The following is a 10,477-nucleotide window of genomic DNA, read 5'->3' as shown; positions in this document are numbered from 1 at the left end:
CAATTGTCCTGTCTGGAGGGAACCCTAGCCACAGCCTAAAGAAAAGCAAAACACAGTTTTCTGAATGTTGTTTCATAGTGCAGTGTCGACACCTGTAAATATTGCTGAAGCATACAGCAATAAGTTTCCCCATTTTCCATTTCACCAAAAAGTATTGTTTTGCCTCAGTCTCTAAGTCCCTCTTGCCATTAGACGACGGAGATATTTACCTTCAAAACCCTGCACCACTTTCAGGGTGCACCACCACCACATTCACCCAAATCGCCACCAAAAGTTTCGGTTGGGGAGATTCAGGGACAAGCGGTGTATCCAGTAAGTTGCTCAATATAGTAAGCAATGCTGTCCGTGTTTCAGTTGATATGTGTCCTTCATAATATGAACAAATATAAACAGGACACCAAGCTGCACCACCAGCTTCCGGGCTTTTGTCACCTGGAAATGAGGGCACGACCGACACATCCGGTAAGTTTCTTACTATAGCAAGCACTGCTATTAGTGTTTCGAATCATATATGTCCTGCCTGTGAGAACAAATTTAAGAATGATCCTAAATTAAGACAAATGCATGGCTTATTACATTACATTCAGACTGGAGGTCTGACAATGCACGCGTCCATAAGATAACTGCATGGAAGAGCAATATGTGGGCCACATTAAGAGTGCTGCCTGAAAATACTGAGGAAATGTGCAATCGAAGTGTGAGATTTCTGAAAAATTAGTGTCTAAGCACATGTTCAGTTAAAAAGAAAAAATATTGCACAAAATATACATAGCATATGGCAGGCCTTAACGTTCAGAATCGTTGCACCTGCGTCAGCCTTGACTGCCGTGCACGGGTGTGCTTGGAGAAGCAGCCGACACGACGGGACAGTTCAATCAGTTGGGTGGCGAAGTTACCTTCTGAATCATTTCCACACATTTTAAAAGTAGCACTCTTACATGTACTGTGAAACATGCACATTCTGGGCATATTATGGTATTTATCAGGTGTTTCTAATACTTTTTGAGACAGCACATGGAGCTTGGCAAAGAGTCCTTGCTTGCTGCTTACTGGCTGTGTCTCGTTCACCTCATACTGTGTTTACAATTGCTTTCGCCCTTAGTTCCCAGCCAGCCAACCAGACTTGTACACGTTACTGAAAAATAGTAAGGAATTACATTTACAATTACTCGAGGCTAAATTGTAATTTATTACAATTACAATTACCCTCCCATGAAAGTAACTGACCGTTACCCCAAAATGTAATCCGTTACTTTCGTGGCGTTACTTTCAACATGATTGTCCTCAAGTAAGAAACAAAGGGAAGGGGGTTATTCAAGTTCTTATTGTTGCAAGCTGTCCCATTTAATCACCCTGAGTATTTTGAGCAACAGCTGACTCTCGAAAGTCTCACCAGACATTTTGGGTCATTTCTTACTCAATATGTCGACTGCTACGCTGAACACCCACTCAACTGAGGCACTGGATTGGACTGCCACATTGTTTCTCACGAATGCTTTATGCTCTGCATTGAGCTTCTCCAGCGAAGCAATCGAAGTACTATTTACCTCGAAGATAGAAGAATGCTTCGTCGTTGCAGCCGTTGTTTGATATAGGAGAGTTTTTTTTAGATCGTTCCGATACCTCCGATGCCACGAAGAAGAAAGGAAGACTATTACCATTTTTGAAGTGCTCGCAAAAAGCTGACTCATAAAAAGGGTGACTGAGATGCAGATAACCTGGCTGGAATTCACAAATAAAGAGAGGAAACCCTAGAATTTGGACTATGAAAAAGTAAGTAGCTTTTAAACAGGGTAAAAAAATGTGAAAGATGCAGAAAAAAATACGTCCTGTTTTCTAAGAGAAGATGATAAGTGTGCAGCAACGAACGAGGATGCTTGTGGCAAAAACACCTTTACATAATATCACATCTTTTAGTGAATTTCAGGGCAGACGGAGCGTTGTCTCGTGTTGTGACATTATGAAATTGGTCGTAGTCACTGTAACCGAGAAGGACATAGTTAATTATTTTCTGTGCACTTACCACCTCGAGCTTGTGGAAGAGGCACACAATCACTTGGTGTCCTGTTCTCCCCGTCTTCGATCGCAAAGAAAAAACGAAAGTACTAAAGAAAGCGGATATAACTTGCCCCCTCCCCCACCCCCCCTTTTTTTTTTTTGTCAGAAATGTTTATTTTGGTTTTTTGAAATTGTTTTTATTGTGTAAAAAAATAGATTCAAAGACTTGGTGATGCAAAAAAAAAAAAAAAAAGTCTTTCCGGAACTGAAGAGTGCCAAGCCTCCCCTTGCGCTGGTCGATTCGCGTGACAGTGTCACTGCGCTCGACCTTACGAAAATGAAAAGAACCGTTTCTTTAGAAAAAAAAGGGGGAGGGGCGTTGGTCCTAAAAAAGTGTAACGGATTACAAGGAATCCGTTACGTAAAAAATGTAACGGAATTACTTTAAGATTACTCGAGAAAATATGTAATTATTCCGTTACTAAATTACTGAAAAATGTAAGGGATTACAAGTAATTTCGTTACTTGTAACGAATTACGTACAAGTCTGCAGCCAACCACCCTTGCACAGTGTCCTGTACGGGCACCACGGCGTCGAAAACGCAAGGGGGGTTATGATGCTGCCGAGGAATATGTTGAAGACCAACGACGCCTGGTGGACCTCGCAGAGGCGAGGGCTGCTGCTTCGGAACGGGTATGGGACCTATTTCCTCAAGCGGCATTTGCCTCGGTGGCTGATGTCATCTGACATGTCTTGGTGCATGTGCATGTACCAATATTTGTTAGTGCATGCCTTTGCTGTCTCCTATCCTTTCAGCAGCCCGGTTATGGTACAAAATTGATGGTCTAATGATGAGAAAAATAACAGCTATTACAATTTGGTGTTCCTGGTACAGGCGAGACCAGGGAAGATTACGGATTGACTAGAGAAAGATAGATGCTATGTATACGGCAATACCCGGCCCAAAATTTCCTTTCGACAATCATACAGTGTTGTACGGAACGGCGTTCCAAGGAACGGCGTTCCTGGAACGCGTTCCTTTTAGGAGGAACGAAGGAACGCCGCCGTTCCATTTTGCATCGCTGGAACTGGAACGGGAACGCGTTACATTTTTACTGGAACGGAAAGAGTAACGGCGTTCCTTTTTCCGTCCAGTGGGGTGATTTCTATTTTATTTCTAACAGGGAAAGTACGAAAGTACAAAAACAATATCTTTACGAAGTGTAGGATCTCTTTAACGTTTTGGTTACTAATCTTATGAACTATTTTGTGTGGTCCTCGCTTGTTAACAGTTTCGGGTGCAGGAGAGCTGGCGGGCATTGATACTTTTTTGACTGCCCGAAACTGCGGTACAAAAAGCAAAACTTTTAGTCGTAGGAAAAGGCAAAGAAAGAGGGATGTTGCAAACTCAGGTACTTTCTTTGGTTCCACGAATCCTCATACACCCAGAAATCTTTTTCCGACTACAGCCATTTTTGAACTTCAATAACGAGACCTGCAATTACAACAAGATCACAGATTGCCAGATATCGGACACACCCTTTTATCCCGACCATTATTCACTTAAAAGATACACAAAAAAATAACCTTTATTCCCTTCCTTGTACCCCACCTTCAAACTGAACAACAAATCTAACCTTCACAACGAAGCATTTGTAGCTTTCAAGACTGACTTTCCAAAAGCCCTATAGCCTCTCCTTCACTTGCTCGTCTTACGGACAGCAACATCGAGAAGCAACTGTTGTTAAGTTCTAACACGGGACTCTGTTGAATTGAACCGTGTGAGGTAGTTGTAAAACGCTCGTGCAATCTTGGATGAAAGTACATTTGGCTCGTCTGGATTATTCTCTACAAACATGGACATGGTTATTAGCTGAGATTTTTAACATGAACATATCAACAAATGAAACCCTGCTTCCGCGTGTTTTCTTCTCCTTGTGCCCTTCCTTCACGACATGCAAAATCGTATGCTGACTATTCATGGGATAAATAAAAGAAAGAACAGTTTGATTTAACTAAATATTGTAATTAGCAAAAATACAAATGTAACGTATATGTAACGATACGTTCCATTTTTTAAACTGTAACGGGAACGAGTTCCTTTTTCACATATGGAACTTGTAACGGGAACGCGTTCCAAAAATCAGAAGGAACGAGGAACGAGATTTCGTTCCTTTTTTTGAGGAACGTGTACAACACTGCAATCACACAGAGGGGGGGGGGGGGAGGTACTTAGAGTTATCTCGGAATCATCATAATCAGTGTTTTCGTTGTTTATGTCCCGACAGTAAATTCCAGAAAGCCAAATCATTCGGAAGAATGATAATAAGCAAAGCAAGTATGAAATGTTCAAATTATGGGGTGCTTCCAATTTATAGATTTATCAGGTCATCTGATTAGACTGATGGCTCCGATTGCTGCAAGTTGCATGATACACTGGTATTAAAATAATATACATTCTGATATTCTTTAAATTGCGCATGTCGTTGAACAACATATCAACAAAATGATGTTCGGGCAATTGGAAACAGCAACAGGCCTTACTTGTCTTGGGGACATGTCCAAAATATGTGGAGTACCGAGTGTTGAAACAGGTTGATGGTGACAAAAAGGCAACTTTTTGTGAACCGAGTTATCTTATGCACCTCTTATCAATCCAGCACGTGGAATAGCTGCTAACCGAAATGAGGCGACAATGCAGTGCAACGGAACGGCAGGCCGCTGCCATGGAACGGCAGGCTGCAGCGATGGAGCGGCAGGCTGCAGCGATAGAGCGGCAGGCTGCGGCGATGGGGCGGCAAGCCGCAGCCATGGAACAGCAGGCTGCGGCCATGCGGGTGCCCAGAGCACTCCTGCTGCTTGTGGCCATGTTGGCCACCACATTCCAGCGTGTCGTGCTTGTGCCGAGCAGGCCCCCAACACCGCCGCAGTTGGACTAAGTCACTCCTACCCGTTTTTTTTTTTTATGAAATGCTACAGAGTTTGTAGTCCTGCATAATTATTTTTAGGACAATGTATACAGTCGCCAATTGATTTTTCGGACTTCGCACTGATTGAAAAACCGTCTGAATAAGATAGTAGTCTGAAAATTCGTCAGATTAAAAAACTGCCTTTATTACGTCTAAGCCGGCTTAAAAAAGCCATAAATAGTAGCTTACTTCGGGTTATGTCAACGCGCCTTGTTTTAGGTTACGCCCGTTTGCGTTCAGCAACTTTTTATTAACTTGAGAATTGCTGCCTTCTTTTCTAGCGTTATGGTCAAGTACTTTCTGCGCTTCTTAGCAAAACATCATAGCAGCGAAGAACAGATGGGCAATGACGTCCAAGCTAGCGTTTTCCAAAAACACGATCCACCGAAACGAGGTCGAGATGAGGCGCAAGTCCACGACTGCAATGGCGAATCAACAAAGAAAAATGGTAACAACAATGATGATGATAATGAAAAGCAGCTAGAATAAAAGAAAAAAAACCCATACAGCATCACGTAGCAGTACTCAATGAGGCCTGCCAAACCAAGAATTAAAAATAGCCGCATGGCGGTGGTGCTTCATGGTGATCACTCGCGACGATTTTTTTCCAAAAAATCAAACGTTCGGACTTCAAGCTGTCCGATACATCAGTTGTGAATATGCGCTCTTTCTATCGGGTAGGTGACGGTTCCTCCTTTAGGCCAGAAATATCGAACAAGTGTGAGTTATCTGCATCCGAAAAATTGGTGGGCGACTGTATTCCTAATAGTATTCTATGAATCATTGTCAACAAAGATGTTTTACAAGATGTGGTAATTTTATTTCTTTTCTAGCATGTTTCACAAACATTTACGTGGAGAAATCTGGAACATTCTTTGAAATGAACTACTGCCGCTCTTGATTATGTTGGTGGCCGTATGGCCTTTTGTAACAAAAGCTGGCGTCCCAACCTACGAGGGACATGGAACATGTAAACAAATTAAACCTCATCTCCATCAATAACAACAAATCATGTAACCTTTTCCCTCGTAACGACAAAAGTTGCAAGGCTGAGCTAATATCCCCCCACCCCGTCCTTGAAAAGCATTGCGACTAAGAGATACCCAAAGCTTGTCTTGAAGAGCTCGTGAAACCAGCTGTGCAAGCTCTGGACCGCAAGGCCCCTGTTCTTGCAACCATCAAACATTCTTCCCCATAAAGATTAGAACTGAGAGCAAGTTCTGTTTGCCTTAAGCTATGCGTCAGTGTGACCTATTCATTCACAGGCAGGGACCGACAACTATATGCATGTTGTGAAAAAGTTTTTTCACAAGCGCTTTTTCTGAAGTTTTAGATACCTCGCAACCTCTGCAAGCACCGAGGAATCTGTACACCAAGCGAAATCTTGAACAATGCATGTTGGCTGACGAAAACAGGGCGTATAACAAACTACATTTGTCAGTTGAGTTTAACAAGAGCCCATGAGCCTCCTCGGAAGCAACTGTTGAGAGAAGAGTTATAAACTGCCCGGCAATGTGCAATGTGACACACACGGAGTCCGAGCAAGCTCCGGCAGTAAACACACCTCACTGTACAGGTACACACACGGAGTTCGAGAAGGCTCCGGCACAACACAGACCTCACTGTACAGAAACACACACGGAGTCCGAGGAGGCTCCGGCACAACATGGACCTCACTGTACAAGCACACACACGGAGTCCGAGAGGGCTCCGGCACAACACAGACCTCACTGTACAGAAACACACACGGAGTCCGAGGAGGCTCCGGCACAACATGGACCTCACTGTACAAGCACACACACGGAGTCCTAGAAGGCCCCGGCACAACACAGACCTCACTGTACAGAAACACACACGGAGTCCGAGGAGGCTCCGGCACAACATGGACCTCACTGTACAAGCACACACACGGAGTCCTAGAAGGCTCCGGCACAACAGACCTCACTGTACAGAAACACACACGGAGTCCGAGGAGGCTCCGGCACAACATGGACCTCACTGTACAAGCACACACACGGAGTCCGAGAAGGCTCCGGCACAACACAGACCTCACTGTACAGGCACACACACGGAGTCCGAGAAGGCTCCGGCACAACACAGACCTTACTGTACAGGCACACACACGGGGTCCGAGAAGGCTCCGGCAGAACATCCACAGCACTGAGCACGCATTACACTCAGAAAGTATAAGACCATCACTGGTGGCAACCACGATGGCGGATCTGGTGAAGCCGGCGACGTACACGACGCACATGACTTGTGGTAGCTCCAAGCACAAGCTGGTCCCACATGGCCTTACCCTCAATGTAGAGGCGCCTCGGCTGCAGGATTCTGCGCTCTCGTGCTGCGTCACTGCTCTCGTCTGCCTCGCTGTCATCGTCGGAGCCGCTGCTTGACTCGGATTCCGACGACGATGATCCCGGATCCGATTCCCCTGCGCTGAGGCAGATGTTGTGGAGCACTGCACAGGCTGCCACGATCGTGACGGCGATCCTTGGATGGTGGTAAAGAACCCGGCGTTTTTGCACGCATCGAAAACGACTCTTCAGCAGCCCAATACAGCGCTCCACCACCGACCTCATTGAGGCATGGGCAGCGTTGTAACGCGCGGCAGGTGTGGAGACAGCTGGCCGGCCAGGCACGGGAGTAATGAGCCATGGCTCCAACGGGTAGCCACTGTCTCCTGCATGAAAAATAGCAAGTCTAATCTCAGATATGTGAACCACACGCCGCGTTTTAACCAAATTTGATTTATCCCGTCCGACCCTCCATAAGCCGTTTCCACAAGCAGCTGGTGTGCATTCAGCGTTAACCTTGTAGCTTCCGAGTAGTGCTGATAACGAGTACTACTTGTTGAAACCACCTCTATATCTTATTTGCATGCCAGAGATGCCGCAGACCTGTCAACCAATATCAGGTGTTTGCCGTCTCAACAGGTTTTTACAGATGACACCGACTATGGTGATGATGACACGCCTTGGAAACGAGTTTTTGGAAAATGCTGTGGAAGCTCTGGGAATGAGGACCGTGAGGCTATCTCCAAGAATATTTCTCATGTCTGTTACCCGCAAGAGTCTCACCTTGATGAGATTGAAATAAAACGCAATGGTACACTTGAAGGAGCTTGTTTGCAGCTGGAGGCTGGACACGGAGCACCTATCAACCCCACTCCTCTCTTTCCTATTCTCGCAGTGCCTAGTGTAATTCAGTGGTTAACTGACAACACTTCTTGATTTCAACAGTTTCGACCCTAATGCACTAAAGATGAACGTTAAATTCCTCATCTCTGCTCCAGAGCCTCGAGCAAGGACATGAAAGTGAGCCTTTGCATGATGCCTTGCTTTAGGCTAGTCATCCAAACACTGGTGTATAGTTCTACAGCGATCTGTTCATGTGAAAGTCAAGAAACGTCTGGGTACTCTGCATTTTGTTTTCATGAGAGCTGACAATGTGCTGCCACTTTAGGTACACTCACCGAGTAGGTACTCCCCGTGCCTGATGAGCCTGCCAGCGATGCACTGCTGCCGCACCCAAGACTGCCTCCACACAAGGGCGTCATGTGAGCAGCCAGGCATCGAAGGGTCGACTGCCAGGATTCGCATGTTGGCGTCGCACACCTGCAACAAATAAGAGTGCGACTTCTGTACATCGCAGCTTGTGTACATCTGTTACGTTCCTTTCATTTTGAAAAAGACAACTTAGCAGTGATCCCAAGCACTGTGAGAAAGAAATAAGCATCCGTCAATAGTATTGTGCAATATGCTTCTACCGGTGCCCTCGGTGCGCATCAACAGGTATAAATTATGAATAGAAGCACGTCTCCCAACACTCTTACAATGTCCATAGAGCTGCGCAGCAATTACTACTCGGACCCAGGGGCGTAGCCAGGGGGAGGGCTCATGGGGCTTCAGCCAGCCAGCCAGCGAGCCCAACCAGACCGCCCTCCTCCAAAAAAAAAAAAAAAAAAATTTAGCCGACCCTTAATATACACATGCATTGTGACCCCCCCATCCCCCTCTCCGCACCCCAAGTCGTGGACGTCCCAGTCACCTCAACCCCAGCCCCCAACCCGGCCCCCCCCCCCAAGCCCCCGATTTATAACGGTTTCAGATTACAACAAACGTGACCACGTGTTACAAACCCGGTAGGAGCCAAAAATGGAAACTTACCACCATGACGTTTAGCGCGTAGTGGAGCTTGCGACACCAATACAACGCCTTGGTGACGGTTCGGTCGAACCGTGACAGACCCTTGACGGCCACAAACGTCCCGTCGACGCACCCAACGACGCCCGGGAGGGTGCCTCGTCGCAGGAAGGCTTCCTGTGTGGCCGCACGTTCTTCCACGGTCTCGGCGAAAGCGACCCACGCGGGGCCCAGGCGGCGAACGATGGCTACGGCCACGGCACGGACGGCTGAGCTCACCGTGGTCCGGTGGACGGAGAGATTTCGGTCGTTCCCCACCAACCCCTGGTAGCTTCCCGTCGCGAAAAACCGCAACGCCACGAGGACTTGCTGCTCAACGGTGACGACGGTCCGTGCACGGCTCCACCGTCTCAAGCCAGGATCGTCACGCAGTTCGTCGCACAGCCACCTTACCACGTCTTTCGAGAGGGGATAGTGTTGTTGAAAATCAACGTCGTCCATGTCAAACGCATTGGCGTGGTTTAAGTACCTACGCCGGCGGCGAAACACGAACAAAAACGCTGCCATTTTGGACGCTTCTCCCCGATCTCGCGCCCAACTCGCCCAAGCTCGCCTAGGGGCCCTAATCTGGACACTTGGCGGAAAAGTCGGCGAGAAATTCGGCGGCTATGATTGGCCGGCGCCAAGGTCAGGTGTGGCATTGGCCAGTCGCGGCCGCCAGATTTCTCGCCGTCGTTTTCGCCAAGTGTCCAGCTTAGGGCCCTAGGTCGGAGCCGGCAAGCTTTTCCCATCTGCGGCGGCTTCTGCCACGTCACAATGACGTCACCGCATCTCGCGCGAGTTCCGAATATGCAACTCTCCGACCGCCTCAAAACCCTCCGTTTAACGTCACGATCTAGGGAGTGTCGGCGCTTGTCGTCATGCACGGTGCCAACCAATTGCGGCGGTCGGCGAGTTTGGCGGAGAACTCGCCTCGATCTCGCTGCGCCGAGCTTAGCCCCACAGCAAGCACATTCTTACGCCATGGAGCTCCACAATTATTAGTGAGCTACTGGGTTTGAGTTTGATTGGGTTTTTATGGCGCAAGGGCTGCTAAGGCCAAAGAGCGCCAAAGAAGGAAACTATGGCATTGAGGGTAAGCGAGAAGAAAGGACTCTAGTGGTCATGGATAAAAGTAAAGGAATGAGACATGAATCGGATAATGTCTCAAACAAAAATGGACATGAGTGAAAAGCTTTGAAGTTCACAGTCGATGCAGAAGACCAATAGCTTCTAAAAACTTAAAAACCTGCTTGTGAGTTACGAATGGTTCATCACCCAATAACAGCATTGGGTGTAAGGGAATGTGCTTTCTGTATAACTCT

The 10,477-nt window shown here is 46.9% G+C and overlaps 1 protein-coding gene across 1 annotated transcript; it reads right to left on the bottom strand.

The window, feature by feature from the left end:
* Positions 1-7,163: 7,163 nt before the first annotated feature.
* Positions 7,164-9,712, bottom strand: LOC120839822 (putative nuclease HARBI1). The gene is made up of 3 exons (XM_040210184.1): positions 9,138-9,712; positions 8,444-8,585; positions 7,164-7,651 (listed from the first exon to the last, which is right to left on the bottom strand). The coding sequence occupies exons 1-3, from the start codon at positions 9,678-9,680 to the stop codon at positions 7,164-7,166; spliced, it is 1,173 nt and encodes a 390-aa protein (XP_040066118.1). The 5' UTR covers positions 9,681-9,712.
* Between the last annotated feature and the right edge of the window lie 765 nt (positions 9,713-10,477).

This window comes from Ixodes scapularis, unplaced genomic scaffold (assembly GCF_016920785.2).
Source record: "Ixodes scapularis isolate PalLabHiFi unplaced genomic scaffold, ASM1692078v2 PGA_scaffold13__105_contigs__length_92229423, whole genome shotgun sequence".
NCBI lineage: Eukaryota > Metazoa > Arthropoda > Arachnida > Ixodida > Ixodidae > Ixodes > Ixodes scapularis.
The sequence above is the reverse complement of the archived record's forward strand: the minus strand, read 5'-3'. Positions and strand labels throughout refer to the sequence as shown.